Below are 16315 nucleotides of genomic sequence, written 5' to 3' on the forward strand. Positions count from 1 at the left end.
AAATTATTAAGTAAGAATCATCATTCGAGAAAAACCCAAAAGAGATTTTTTTTTTTCAAAAAATTTCACCCAACACATAAAACATTTATAAAACATATTATCTTCATAGCTAATGAAGTTTTTCTATTAAAATCAAATACCTTTTGGATATATATTGGTTGATGATCAAACAAATGTCAATAAAACTTTCTTACAAGTAAGAATCATCATTCGAGAAAAACCCAAAAGAGATTTTTTTTTTTCAAAAAATTTCACCCAACACATAAAACATTTATAAAACATATTATCTTCATAGCTAATGAAGTTTTTCTATTAAAATCAAATACCTTTTGGATATATATTGGTTGATGATCAAACAAATGTCAATAAAACTTTCTTACAAGTAAAACTATCGCTCTTACGACTTGCTAAAAATAAAAAGGCAATTCTAACATTATGGAATATCACTTCCCTGAAGGTGTGCTTAGAGGACAATGCAATCCATGACCGCCGAGTCAAGTCTTCCAAGAAAAAAAAGGCATTCCTAGGCCCGAGCTTCATTTGATCCTCAACATCTAAAACATGATGCATAGCGAAACTCATGCATCACAATACACAGCATGAGCCAAAAACTTGAGGTATCAAGGAGCTAAAAAAGAACCATAATTTCAAATACACAACAACGTCAACAAGAATAGAATGGCATGACGACCCAGCATATCCAAGTTCTTGAATGGGACAGTCAAGCATCAAGCTCACCGTGGTGGGAGTCTGTAAATCAAAGACTTGGATCCAAATTCAGATCTAGAATAAACTTCCTGTCAGATGTTGCAACCAGATCCATCCAGACTTTTAGTTAATACATTACCTTGCTTAAATCCAGCAAATATACATACTACAAAACACTTGGAACACTGATCAGAATGGACTAGTTCGCCATCATGTAGATTTTCTTTTCCACGTTATACAAGCATCTACTCTAGGATTTGCTGAGACTGATTTAAGATTCAATATTTGTTTACAGAATATTCAGTAGGTTGAAAACTTGGCATCTCAAGTATTTGTTCTCAGGTGGATAATAATAATCCGGAGATGCATGATTTCATTTTCAAGTTACATATCCATCTGTGGTGACAGGCGAAGAGTGTGGCAGCTCACGCTAACAGACAAACACTTTTTCATATGCTTTGAGCAACCTTCTCGATCAAGTCCTGTGGCCAGTTTCTGTTCATGTTGTTCGCTACTAAATTTGCAATCTGCATCTCAAATTATACAGATTAACAACCACTGTTGAACAAGCAAAGGCAGAGACAAAGGTGTATGTGAAGTATAAGCATTTAACATAAACAAGTTGTTGACATGACAGATTCAGATTTATGTTCTTCAATATGATGATTCTCCTACCAATGAAAAATATATGCATGACTTGAAGAAGTTCAACATTCCGAAGGGCAATATGTAATTAGCAAAGATGAACAAATAATTGGGAACATGTTAAATTTTCTGAAGCAACAGAAAAATGCTGCATGAATTTATACGGGCCCCATGGTTAAAACTGTCAATCTATAAAGGGGCACACGACACCCTTACAGAAGAAAAGTCTGGGATAACCTTCCACAATACCCAGCTTACAATACTAGAAAACCACAGCTGGCCTTAAATTGATCATACCTATTTTTTGGACAAATTCTTAAAGCTAAAATTTTCCTGATTTAAGAATGATTCTGGAATGACCTAATCAAAAGGACAGCCAGGCACAACTTTAATATATTGAATTTTTGTGCAGGGAGGAGAACAAGTTCCAAAATAAGGTGACCATGTTGATCCCCTCCCTTTACACATTTCACTAATAATTAACAGGGATCCATGACATAAAAGTCATTGACAACATTGGACTTCAGATAGGATACTAGTAATAAGTTTAAGTCTGTAATTTTGACAAAGGGTATGTACACAGATAGGATATTTACCTTGGACTTCAGCGCACGCAGTGTTCCATCAGTATCTTTAACATTGTCCAGACAATTAAGAGTGATTTTAAGAAGATGTGGCACACATGCTTGGACATGTGGGGACAATTTCTGGAAAACATCATAGTGAACATCAGGTACTCGAGGATTCAGTGGCAGGAATGGGATCTTAATGATCTCCCTCAAAGCATCAACATGCTGGCCAGCTCTAGCTAGCTTACTGATATGTAGAATAGCTTCAAGCTGCCGTAACACTGTTTGCTGTTCGGAAACCGGTTCCTTTTCTTGAAGGCTACAAGTGAAAAAATGACATGGTTAAAGGTTATGGTCGATGACGACGACATACTCATTATATAATGACATATAATAGAGTTAAATCAGAGAATGCAAGGGGATAAATTTTCTGAAAATCTTAAATGAGAACAGAAAATCATAAAATATGTATTTACTATGTAAAGATGAAAATTGTTCTTGCAAAACCAAATATTTGTATAGATAGTATAAAAAGTTTTTAAAATTTTCCAAACGTTTTGTGTAGTTTGTTCAGCCTATCATTGCAGTCAACACCACCACTGCCACGGCCACTGTTACTGGCATTGCCTCCACCACTGCCACTAGTGGTTTCAAACACTTGCTAGTGTTCTCGTCAACCGCTTGCTACTAGTAGCTATATCTAACATCTGCTTCAATTCCTAGTCCCACCACATGGTTTTATTTTCTGCTGATAAACATGATTTTAACTCTAATACATTGATATAACACCAGCCACAACAACGTAATAATCATATCAAAAGTAAATGAGAAAGGGAATCCCAGAACATTTTTCAATTATGACCATGCCAAACCCCACCTATTACATTCAGAAATTTGAGAATTTAAATGAAAGCCCATCTATCCACTGGTTCCTAAAACCAAGTGCTCACTAGCATCTGTAGTTTGAGCTCAAATGACAGATAACTAAGCTGCAATAATTGTCAAAAAATGTGTCCCACTGATGTTCATGTATGGGAAAAAAAATGTTCATGTATGGTAACAATTGTCAAGTATTTTCAGAAGCAACAGACAATAAATTTAAGGAAACATGAAATCTTCTGAAAGGAATTGCAGAAAATGTTTATGCTGGTTTTTTTCATGACAAAGGCAAACAAGAATATAGAGATTAGAGTTCACAAAGTGCACATGTATATTTATGTAATTGAAGAAAGTGTTTTAATTAATTGAGAAGCCATAACAACAGCAACACTTGCAGTCCTTTTAAAGATAAGAAGAAAAAAAAGTGATATAATATCAATTACATGGAAGAAATATTCTTGTTTTGACTTTATAAACAGCTGAAAAAACCAGAAAGAAAACAAGACATAAGATGAAGCAGAAATTAGCCAAATAAAATCAAAATAATTCTTCATGGTGTTAAATAAGATATGATATGTTGATTCCTGACAGGATAGGTAAATAAATATATGGATAAACAAGCATGGAAAGTTAAAAGTTTAATCTAACACAAACTAAGAGAAATACAGATCCATACAAAATACATATATCTGCATCATAAATGTTAGATAACTGAAATTGAAGGTTTCATTATCGAGGGCAACCTGACTCCAGAAGAATATTTAAAGTTCTCCAAAATGTCATTGCCTGACTGAATTAGACTAGCAGCTCGACTTTCACCATCTAACCTTCCACGTGACATGGCACAGATCACATCTGAGAGACACTTATTGACAGTTTCCAGTGCTACTGAAAATGCTCCAACTCTCTTGTGGATTTCTACAGACTGCAAATTACAACGAGGAGAACATGTTGATGTTATGTAAAAAAAATGACAAAAATCAATTAAAATAGTTTCTACCACAGAAACTATGATAATATTAACTGACAAATGTCAGCTAATACAAACCACTGCAAATCACATTGCAATACACATGTACAGCTGCATATGCATATGCTACCGTAATATCTTACTCTTTTGATCCATAAATTAACATTCTAGCATGGAACATCTACAAAAGTTACTTTCTGCATACATTTTGCTGCCAACGAAGACAATAGACATTCCTGTTGTTGACATTTTTACTCTTCCATATATGTTGAATGACTAAGCAAGAGGAAATGGCCTGACAAATTGGGGAGGCTTGCAACCCAGAATGATATGAAACTGTTGTTGATCATATTATTTAATAGATTATTGACTGCTGAAACATTCTTAGAAAACTTAAATTGTCCCAATGGTCTAACAAGCTGAATAAATGCTTCAACTGATCTAGAATGTATATAGAAGAGACCCCCTTCGCTCCCTATCCTCTGCCTCCAATGAAACAGAAGAAAAGAAAATCTTTTCTGCAACTACACTAGCACTTTAGAAAGTACAGACATCAGAACTAATCAACAGTTAACTGCCACTATCCTTCGACTTAGTGTATGACAGATTCAATTGGACCTCCACAAGAAAAGGAACAGTACCATTAGTAATGTAGCATCTAATGTATCATCAGTGACATGCACTGCTTTCATATCGTACTCCAGAAACCCCCAAAAGTATGTATATGACATACTATCAAATCATGTAACCTTTTCTGGCACCTGCTGCAATTGTGTTTTGCAGCCCGTGGCCACTTTTAATTTTAGCACATCAACCATTTTGTTAGAGTAAACATTATCTGGAAAACCACTAGTAATTACCAAGTGACAAAACTAGCTCTGACACTTTACAATGGTTCATACACCAGGTTCATCTCCCATCGAATTCATAATACTAGATGCTATCTAACATACGAAAAAATTAAGCCTCTAGTCATCAACATCTGAGCAGATCATTTGTTAAGTAGTAATGTTTTGACCAGCCAACTTCTTGATCTATGTTGTGATTTGGTTATGAAAGAGAGCTACAGCAAGCAAATGAACTAACAATCCAGTAAATGCATAAAAAGATATGTCAGCAACATTTGATTAGACAAGGATGCTAATTAATGAAAATACACTCTTTATTTCCAAAAAAATTGGCATGATATAGCAGAAAACAGACTAAGATGTCAATATGTGTAAAAAAAGGAGATACTTTGTCATAAAGCCCAGCTTCTTGGCATTGACGAGCTGCCTCAAGCAAAAACTGTTGCCGGCTATTCCAATCCATAATATATTTACTAAGTGCACCTTCTTCCCCAGTGCCTCTTGGACCAAGTAAAAGAGAGATACCACCATCCTGTAGCAATACTTCTGTAAGCAGTTGTCTTAACATCATATTTCGCTGCCTTTGCTGATCACTACTGCCTCTCCCAATCCATGACACTTCTCCTCCACCCATTGCCGCAGCTGCTTGTGCATAATATTCCAAAGCTAACTCAAGGTTACCTTGACGCAAGTAGACTGAACCATATTGTCGTATTATGCTAGCAACTTCTGCACAAGCATCCATAACCCCTATCTTACGGTCAGTTCCAATCCCATCTGAAAGAACTCCATTGTCTGCTAAAGCTATTGATATATGTACAGCATCAACATTGTAGCCCTCCTCTCCCACTTCTTTAAACAAGTATAGAACTGCTGGAAGAAACTGAATGCTCAAGAGTAGAACATACGGATAAACCAGGGGGTCTTTCCCATTTTTCGTATAATATGATGGCTCAAACTTGTTCAAGTAACCTTGAAGATCATCCAGGTTATATGGCACCAAACCCTCACTTAGTACTATAGAAGAGGATCCACCAGGGCAGTCACGTATTGCTGACAATTTGAACCATAAGAAGTCTTCAATAGTGCCAAAAAGTGATGGCACATCTCTAAGCAACCTCTCTACCTGGCGTCGACTGCCAGAAATTATAGCATAAAGTAGTAACTTCTTCCTGTCATAACCTGGTCTTCCTGCTCGATCACCCATTCTTAACAATTTTTCACACTCTTCAGATGCAACAGCAGCAGTCTCTGGTGACACCGAACCACCGGAAGCAATCCACTCTGCAAGCTGCCAGTTTCACATTCTTAGTAAATAAAACTAAGAGATATTCAACAATCAACAATAAGCAGTAGCTACCTGGGGGGCAAATTGGTGGGCAGCACGTGATGATTCAGCAACTTTCTTTGCTTCATCATAATAACCAGTTCTTAAACAGTAATAAATCTACATAAAAGAAACAAGACCAAATATAATTAGCTAATACAGTCCAATACAAAATAAAAGGACATTTGCATAAAAATCAAGTTGTTAGGTAAAGTATACCTAGCAAGAGTTAGGAAGAAAATACTTTTCACAAGTGGATGACAAGAAAAATCAGATGTTTAATTGCAATTATAAATTCAGGAATATATATCACTGCTATTGATTTGTGTTAACTTCAGTATTTCAAAAAAGAAAAAATCAACCATCAATTTGAGGGACCTTTAAGATAATCATTCTGAACACAATGTTGAGGTTGGAAGGATAAAAGCAGCAAAGTGTTCTTCAACAGTGATGTAATCTTATCCAAGAGCAATCTTCCCAATAAATGAGCACAAGTTGGACGTAAAGAATATGGAAACAGACCAATAGCACATGGCAACAGTCTTGTATGCATAAGCATAATCTAGACAGCAACTAAAATTAATGACTTACAAATATAAAACATAAGGCATAAAAAATACCTTCAAACTGCTTGATGGCTAAGCTATTAAATGCCATAACCTAAACAAAAACATAAAAAATTCTCTTCACATTGCTTGATGGCTACAAGTGTTAATGTCAGTAAATGCCCTGAGCTCCTTGTATATTAAATGCCTTCACAGCACCTATTATTATCTCAAAGGCATATGTTTCCCTTATTATTGTGTAGGCATCTCTCTAAATCATCCACCTGGCAGTGCTAATTTCAGATGTTTCATCTATATCTTTAATTAATTTTAACAAAAAAATCATAAAATAATTCCATTGTAGTTTCTCTTAAATCGTGAAACAATTCCGTGGTTTCTGTTATAAGTCTGATGTAACTTCATTTCACTATATACACACCCATTTATTCAACTTCGACAACTTGAAGTTCTTATCCATAAAACACCACCATATTTCCATTGAACTCAAAATTATCCTACCAACAAAATTAGCAGTCCCTTGAGTATATAGCAACATTGGTTTTCAGAATTTAGCTACAATATTGTTATCAATTTTCAGGGTATATGGTTAACCACTGCCTCAATTATTGTTAAGAATTAAGATACTTGATCTTGTCTGGTGTTTAGCTCCATACTAGTTCATCAAGCTAGTAAAAGAACCATGATTTTGAATAGTCTAATTTATCACACAAACTGTAATAAGTGCGCATAGACAGGACATTAAAAGTAAAAAAAAGCAACTTTTCCTATTCCAAGCAGTACTAAATGGATGAGGTGAATAGTAATTTATAAACATTAAGCTACTAGATGCAGATCCATTGAGCAAATAAACTCAATATTCAAATGTATGCATATATATACTGAAACATATGCACATGTATAAGCAAATGAGAACCTTAAAAACTCTTACTAATGCCTTCAATTGACACTAATAAAGCTCATGTGCAGCTGAGCATTAGGTGAACTATAAAGTCAAATTCATTCGCAGTTGCTAAACTTCAGGTAGAATCATATCCATTTTGAGTTTTGAAAATTAAGTTCAACTCAAGAAAAAAAAAAATCAAGACTGCTAGAGCTTGTAATTTTACACCAGAACTCATAACTTCCAGTTACAAATATCCACAAGCATAAACCTTTGTAGTTATATTATATGAACTGCTAGTCCATTAAGATATATAAAAAAAATACTTGCACTATTATTTATACACAATGTTAGTGAGACAAATCTTTTCATCAAACTCATTTCACGGCAAAATGGAATGAACTTAAGTATGATTATTAGCATGTCTTTCTCTTTTTCTTTTTTCTCTTTTGCTATGTTACTTTAAGTTGATTCATTTATATCATTGAAACATGTTACTTCACATCCACAAAACATTATTATCACATCCTTGGCATTCATGTTTGGCTCTGATATCAAATGAACAAGTGACTCGTTTTCACCAAAACAGAAGTGAAGATGTGAATAGAAATCACTCAGCTCATTAAAGCTAATAACCAAGCTAAAAGTCACCTGTTGCCAAGTTGTGTCAATTGGGGGCTGCCTACGAATATCAGTAGTGTCAAAATCCAGCATACCGTGGTCCCTTAACCGCACCTGTTAATAGACAGATGTTAAAAGGGACCACTTACATGGAGACCATATGAAAAAATAAAGAGAGGTGAATAGAATGAACCCGGAGAAATGCTTGAATCTTTTCCAAATTGCCAACAGCTCCACCAAGAGCAGCCTATCACCGCAAAACAAAGGTATTCTAGTCAAATAGATCATGATATTAAAAAAAAAATTGATCACGATATAACTACACTAGTATTAAAAAAAAGATACATCAAAGAGATAATAGAATGTATATGCAATCTTCAAGTCTAGATAAGATATTACCCATCAACTACCAAAAGCAGATAAAGACAACAAATAGATAACTTAGACATGGGAAATGTAGTAAATGATGCACAAATGAGCACTAGGAAATTTTAGACATGTTTATTATTGAAGATTTTCCAACTGTGTGTGTATATATATATGTATATATGTATATATATATATATATGTATATGTATATATATATATATATATATATGTATGTATATATATATATATATATATATAGTAAATTAGCTTGCTACCACAAAAGAAAAATCTTCACTCAGAAATTAGTTTTACATATTTTTGATTTTGAATAAGAAAATCTTTTGTTGCTAATTTTGAAGTTGCCAAAGCTTCTCCAATACTCTTAAGCCCACACATTCACTCGTTTCAACAACCACTACTGTCACCACCACAACCAGCCTTCATCACTTTACCAAGACCACCACCGTCACCAACTCACCATCACGATTGCAGTTATTGCTACTACCACTGCTGCTGTTACCATCATCATCATCCCCACCAATTGTGTTTTTGCAGCCACTGCCTCAGCTGCCACATGCTACTACCACCAGCATGCCATAGTCACCAAGACTACTAGCACCACCATCATCACCGCCTCTGCCAACACTGTTATTTCCACTGCCATTGTCACTGTTGTTACCACTGATGATACCACACCACTAATCACTGCCGATACCATCACAACCAGCAGTATTACTCCTTCAACCTGAGCACTAACTCCACCATTGAGACAACATCATGACCGCCATAACCATCACCACCATGATCATTACCACCACTCTTCAGTACCAGTACTAACACCATTACAACTAATGCTATAGCTCACCACCAACACAACTACTGTCAACTGAGGAAAAGTAAGGTTCGAGGGCAGAACATGGGAGAGGCAAACATCTTTTACATTGCTTTGAGGAGGAACAAGTTCAGAATTTAGATAAACAACAAAGATGAAATCTAAGTAATTGTTTTTTGAAATTCAACAAGGGAAGTATGCAGTCAAAACACAAGATCAGGCATATTAATAACAAATAAAAAACCTCACACCATGACTAGCTCTCAAGAACTACCATGAAAATGACCTATGGCATCAAAAGCAGACAAATGTTATATAACAAGCTTAATCACATAAATGAAGCAAAGAAAGTAAAATGCACATGAAGAATCTTCATCCAATTCTATATAATGTTTTAACAATACAACTCTTCCTCCGTTAGTCGACACTTCAAGAAAGTTACCTGGAACGGAAAAAAATTTTACTCATTCAAGTTTAAGTCTCTCAAAGTAATTCCCAACAGCCCAGATCCACTTAGACAGTGAAGATGTAATTCATGGTTATGTTTCAAAGAGTAGGAGGTGTTTTATGCAGATACTACCCGGGGATAGAGTCAAAATTAAAGCAAGTCATTATGATTCAACCAGGGGATCTGTTTTGCCTCCAGAAGAAAAACAACAGTACCAATACCATGAACCATGCCATAATGTTCTAATCTGCAGGCAACTTGCCACTTAGAATGACAATAATATGGAAGTCATAAACCATATCATATTATTCTGAATTCTCTAAACCTGAAAGGAACTTACTACTTAAATTAAAGATAGGTTCCTAGCTGACTAGCTGTTGTCAAATTATGCTTGCAAAAGTAGCAATCAGAGTTTAAAAGTTATGAACTTTTACATAACAAAAACAAACAACATATCCAGATTTCAATGCCAAATAGCAAACTCATCAGATAAACAAATCAACATCCAAAATACATAGTACTGTACTTTGATAAATTATTGATGCAATAAATACTTTATTAAGTACTTATTAATAAAAAATAATTGATCAAAAACGAATTATACCTGTGAAGGATGGGTTTTAATCATATCGAGTATATACTTCTCATGGCCCCATTCAAGATGACGTCTTGCTCCAATCACAAGGGACATTTTTCTTGAAAACTTTTGCCGATTATTGGAATATTCACCAACCAATGCCTAAAAATAGTAGTGTTGCCATGAAAATTATTCAAAAATTAGATAATACAAAGAAATCAGAAATGAACACATCCTAGGGACATAACACAATTTCATTTATTTTGTCCTGTCTAAAATTATGTAGAATAAGTACAGGATGGAAATTATTACGAGTAGCACTCTCTACACCAGATAACAGCAAAGGCATACCTGAATCAAATGCCAGATTTTTTGCATGGTAACTGATCTCATACCAGAAAAATCAAGGCCCATACTTTCATAAGCATCCCTGAAAGCTGTAGCAGGCTAACAAGAACATAGTAATTAATTAATTTAGTCAAGTCAAGTCATATGTAAACAGAAAGACCAGTCATTAAGCATGAAAGTTTAATCAATGTGGCATAAATAGACTATTCTAGAGGTGCTAACTTCCAGAAACAGACACATAAACTTGGCAACCTCTCATTAATAATATTTAACAGTGATAAAACCACTGGGCTTTTGGTGAACAAAAGAGTATCTTACTTTGAAATGCAATCCACGTCCCCTTGCATCATTGAGGTTTCGCAAGATTTCAGCATATACTGAAGCTTTTTTCTCAATTATTGACTTATTAGCCATAGGCATAACTTCCATGTTTGATGAAGTCTTGGAGACATGAGGGCTGGAAGCTTGAGGTGGCATCTGAACAGTACTGGAGAATCCACTGCTCAAAATGCTACTGTTTCCCCTAGGTAATGTGGAAAGTCGACTTAAGCTTTGCAAAAAGTCTCTCTTTTCCTTCTGCCAATCCTCCTACAAAACACTTAACTTTATCAAGACTAAAGAAGCTGAACAAAAGGAGAGAAATGGTCCATCCCCTAAACATGTATGAATATCAAAGTCAAGGCCTTTGTTCAATCAACACAGTTATTCTTTTCCCTTGAAGAATGTTCTAAATCGTAGCATGCATATAGCAAAATGTTTACAACTAATAGTAAATAACCTAAGATAAACCCAGTTTGTATTTTACGTACAGAACAAAAAGTCATACTACATAAGCAAAACTCTCTAAAGCTATTTGTCATCATTGCATGATTTTAATAATAGCAAGCAGGAGAGTCACACAGGAAAAAAATTGCATCTTGCAATAAAAATTTAAGGAGACTGCTAGTAGGACTGCAGATGGCTCACAGATAGCGTAATAGATCAGTGTCAAAATATATCAACTTATAGTATCCTGAATTTTATTAGTATAATGAAATTATATTTGCTAGTTTCGACAGTGCTGGGATATACTGCCCTTATGTTTCAGTTCAATGAGGTGAACATATTAGTCTAGTGGCTGCTCTACATAAACCTGTGTTCAGGGGGTCAAATTGACCTCTCTGATAGAGAAGTTTAAATATATGAAACCTCACCAATCCTAAGGTAGTAACAAGAATGTCCAATAATCACAAATCATCCTAGGGTAAATTTCAATCTAGCATGTAAATTTCAGTAAATTCTATATTCTCACAGCAATGAGTATAGAATAAAACTAGAAGAAAATTAATGGGCTAATATCAGGAAGGAAGAAAAAGTAGAGAAAACATTTTCTTAATGCATAGACATCCTAAATAACCAGACCCTTTCGAAAATGAAATCAACGAATTATACCATAATAATTTAGTTAGCATTCTTAGAAAGAGACAAGATGACAACAACCAGCAGCATAATGCTTTATTTTTATACAGGATTGAACCAAAATCTCTTGAGATCAATTAGGGTCCCTTGCCACTCAAAATTTTCCCTTCTAGAACTCTTTGAATAATAAGCATGCAGCTTCAAATTCTTTTACCTACAGTGGTGGGTCAAAATTACCTTGCACAATAACCTCTACAATGAGGTAAGAGAGAGAAGGGAGACCAGTAACATCATTATAATATTAAGGAAAGTCCAAAACTTCAGGGGCCTCTGATTCTGCCAATAACCTCATTCATTTTAAGGGATAGTCAACAATTACAGATTGTTTGACCATAAGCATCACCAATATTGAAGTTTCTTTAACTCAGCTTTTTTTTTTTTTTTTTTGGCATCCATAGTTAGGCATCTTTCCTATTTAATCTTAGTCCCATTCATTTATTTTCCAATTAATATGAGAATGTATTTCTCTGACATACTAGCATCTAAACATTCATATATTAAATCAGCAGCTATATGAATAAAATGTTTGTTCATCATATACAAAAACATCTATTCGACCAAAAATCAAGGTAGTGAGCTTTCATAAACATAATGCCTAATATTTCTAAACATGTCATGATGAGTCTGTAGTCATCTGTCAAAAGCATGCTACACCAGGTTAGCTTCCCGGTGTCAATGTGACACTCACATGCTTGGTTCAGAGCATTGGATAAGAGCTTCAGCATGTGATTAATTATCATCTTTACCACAGTTGTGGTCAGTGACATGGATATGGCATGTGTGTACATCGTATATATTTGTGTGTGTGTGATACCTCGGCTGTATATGCAATTGGAACAGATAATCCAACTCCCATAGTCCCAATTCGCAAGAATATCATCAGTATAATCTGGAAATTCTATACCAACTTGTCATACATCATGTATCCTGTTTTGCATACTATATACAACAGTACATCTCACACCATTAGGGCAACAATTTAATCTTTTTATACTGTCGCAACCAACAAGACCATTTGACATAAAGAAACATAATTATTGAAGCTCAAAAAGTATTTAAAAAAAAGTGATACTAACCTCCAGAACTTGCATCATGTGATCATTGAAGCTTCGCAAGTTGTCCTTTTGAGCTTCTTGGATGGATGAAACCATTGTCATTTCATGAATCTATTAAAAACAAACACTTGATTAACTCCATAAATTATTTATCAGAAAGAAAATCATGAGAAGAATTAATGAATAAATAAATTCTTAAATAAATGTGAAAACCAGTGCATTCAAGTGAAAAAGAAGCAGAGTAGGAAGTACAGCAATAGCCACAAAGCATTAAGGTGCAGAGAAACAGAGGTGAGAGAGAAGAGAGTACAACAGGAAGAGAAACATTACACAGAAGAAGGCTCACCCAACTGGTAAAAATCTCTATCCATCAATGAAAATCAGATGCAGAACTACCTTTATTCTTTAAAATAGACTTTGCTTATTTTGATAGATAAAGGCACTCCTGAAAATTGTTTAAAGAAGCAACAACAGCACTGATCTGCTATGTTACCATAACAAGAGACACTAAGCATATGATTGTCCAAGAAGAGCTCTTTACGCAAAGACTGGGTGAAGAGACTCATATTCCAAGGAAGAAGTAGCCCCAATTTTAATAAAGTTGTTTCCGACAAAATCATTTAGCTGCCGGATATGAATATGATGCACATTTTGCAATACATAATATATCCAGGCCAAACTGAAGGTAAAAATGAATTATCATGCCCTTATAGAACAAGATTAGAACTATGATTTTTTATATGAAGAAATTTCTTATGCATAGTAAGAAATTAAGACCCAAACTGCATGTTCAAGCTACCAAAGTAGCACAAGCAGAAGAAAACAGAAGCCAGCATTGCTTGCTCCCCATTAGAATCAGCATTCAGAAATCTAAATATGGTTTAATATCGATTCCATCTTTTAAAAGCAACCATAACTCTACAATAAACGTCAAAAGACGTTACAGCGTTCTCCATGCTTCATTTGTACATGCATTTTTATTTTCTAATTAACATTAGAAAAGATATGCCCATCTTTTTGTCAGCAATAGTTGCTAATATTTATAATTGCATATCTTAAGTATACTTTAGTTCTTAGTTTGCATAGTTTCATTCAAAAAATATAGTGATATCAATTAATTATCAATTTTTATAACCTTAATATGCATATTAAAAATGAATTCACTAGATTAGTATGCACATTTATTCTTCCATGAAAAAGGTAAGGTTGTCAAGTCGAATGAAATCCATGAAAAGGCATAACATTTTAGCAGATAAAAAGAAAAGTTAATGTCATAGCAGATAAAAAGAAAAGATAATATTACAGCAGATAAAAAGAAAAGTTACAAGAACCAGATGAAGTTTAAACAAAAGAAGACGATACCTGCTGCAAATACTCCTCCACAGTTGTTGCTTCGGAAGGAAAAACATCCTCAAAAGTTGTCTATAGGAATAAAAAAGAGAAGTAAAAGAATGTAACAAAAGGTTTCATCACATAAAGCTGCCTAAATTATATGTCAAGTTATTTAACATCAGTTATACAAGGAACAGTGCCACACCACATATGAAACTCATGAGAAGCAATCACAACAATGAAAGAATAGATAGAGTTAGTATGTTAAGGTGGAGCTAGCTTAGGTGATGATCCACTTGTAAGTACCCATATTAACTAACACACTGAATTAAAATAATTTTTGGTGGCACAGATATAGTCATCTATTGGTGATAGAAATTCGTCAATCAACGGCACCTGATCAGCATGTTGCTTTTTTGCTTTTTCATCAAGCATAATGCCTCTTGAATACTAACTCTTGGATGCCATAAGTACAATATGCAACACTTGCTTTTCGGCCCAATTGATCATCAGAATGAAGGTTATTGTCATCTAGATGACTTCACAAGGAAAATATGATTCATGTGGCAATGCAACAACGGGACTTGCATGCAAACATTCATACAGCCCCCAAGGTTATATTTAGTATACGTCTTTAAAACAAAAAGGTAACGAGCAAGATGTGCCTCCAATTGATCATTTTCTTGTCAACTGCTCGAAAGAAAGAATGGAAATCAAACGACAAGTGCAAATGGCAACCTTGGGTACCCACCTTCAATTCAAAGGACTTCAGGTCTCGAGCGAGCCGTTCTGCATTTATCCCTTCCCGAGCGAGCAGCCTGCTCAATACAGAATGTATCGCAGACAATCACACAAAACAAGCACATAAACCTCCAAGAGACAATACTCATGCAGCCTGGACGCGAAAAACATCGAGGAAGGAAACGGAATGGCGATCAGAGACGCGGGACAAGATCATAAGATGACAAGGAGAGAAACCTGGTGGCGGAGATGGATTGGGAGGGGGCCTCGGCGCGGATCGTTTTAGACTTGAGCTTCTTGGAGAGAGACTCCAACTGGTCGAGATTCCTCTACAAGGATTCCAAAGAAAAAGGAAATAAGACATCGGGCGAATTGATTAAAAGAGCAGACGGAGGAATGGGGGAGGACCTGGAGAGAGGGGAAGTGGGCGGAGGGCCCGGCGTGCTCCAGGAGCTTGGTGGAGGAGTGGAGGAGGTCAGTCCACCCGCTCATCTCCTGATCGTTCGCCATCTCCTCCCGCACCTCTCTTCGGGATGCAACTGTAGAACCCTAATTCCGAGTGTTTCGGTTCGAAAGATACAGAGGAAATAAAGAGCGGGCTGCGGGGAAAGAAGAGAGTGGTAAAATGCCAAGGGGTTTAGGGCTTCAATTTAAAGGGATTTTTCCTTTATTCCACACGTCTCCCACGTCTTATATAAAATTTAATAAACATCAAAAGAATATAATAATAAATTAACTATTAAATTAAAAATTACATATATATGATTTTTTTAATGTATTCTTTAAATTTAACTTTAAACTTAATTTTTACACCTTATGAGTTATATATATATATTAACATACCTTATGAGTCACTCTCTAACTATAGTTGGAACAAGAATAGTGAAACTTTAATTGACATTAGTACTCTTTTAAAATTAAGCAATCAAGGCAAAAATAAAAAGAAAAACATTTTGACACACACACACACATTTAACTTCATTATATAGCTATATTGCTAGACAGATAGCATTTTTTACTAGCTTAATTTAGAATGATATCAGTGTGCTAAATGAGATAAATAAATACATACACTAATGTGTAATATGTAATGCTAATTTGACGTTCCACTTAAATAAGAATGACTTCACATATACCTTCAA

General features: G+C 35.0%; 1 protein-coding gene across 1 annotated transcript; it reads right to left on the reverse strand.

Moving 5' to 3' along the window:
• Positions 1 to 753: 753 nt before the first annotated feature.
• LOC103971771 (nuclear pore complex protein NUP93A) lies at positions 754 to 15820 on the reverse strand. The gene is made up of 15 exons (XM_009385889.3): positions 15582 to 15820; positions 15411 to 15502; positions 15184 to 15250; positions 14463 to 14522; positions 13122 to 13211; positions 10906 to 11175; positions 10591 to 10686; positions 10267 to 10401; positions 8207 to 8260; positions 8044 to 8127; positions 5980 to 6066; positions 5008 to 5910; positions 3545 to 3726; positions 1950 to 2241; positions 754 to 1235 (listed from the first exon to the last, which is right to left on the reverse strand). The coding sequence occupies exons 1-15, from the start codon at positions 15681 to 15683 to the stop codon at positions 1158 to 1160; spliced, it is 2592 nt and encodes an 863-aa protein (XP_009384164.2). The 5' UTR covers positions 15684 to 15820; the 3' UTR covers positions 754 to 1157.
• Positions 15821 to 16315: the final 495 nt, after the last annotated feature.

This window comes from Musa acuminata, chromosome BXJ1-2 (assembly GCF_036884655.1).
Source record: "Musa acuminata AAA Group cultivar baxijiao chromosome BXJ1-2, Cavendish_Baxijiao_AAA, whole genome shotgun sequence".
Taxonomy (NCBI): domain Eukaryota; kingdom Viridiplantae; phylum Streptophyta; class Magnoliopsida; order Zingiberales; family Musaceae; genus Musa; species Musa acuminata.

What these genes read in the sequence shown, in the direction of transcription:
- LOC103971771 (XM_009385889.3), bottom strand. Translation starts at nt 15,683, where the DNA reads ATGGCGAACGATCAGGAGATGAGCGGGTGGACTGACCTCCTCCACTCC. An exon ending in CAATCCATCTCCGCCACCAG is followed by an intron (nt 15,251 to 15,410) that starts GTTTCTCTCCTT and finishes TGTATTGAGCAG; the next exon opens with GCTGCTCGCTCGGGAAGGGA. An exon ending in AAATCTGGCATTTGATTCAG is followed by an intron (nt 10,402 to 10,590) that starts GTATGCCTTTGC and finishes TACTATTTTTAG; the next exon opens with GCATTGGTTGGTGAATATTC.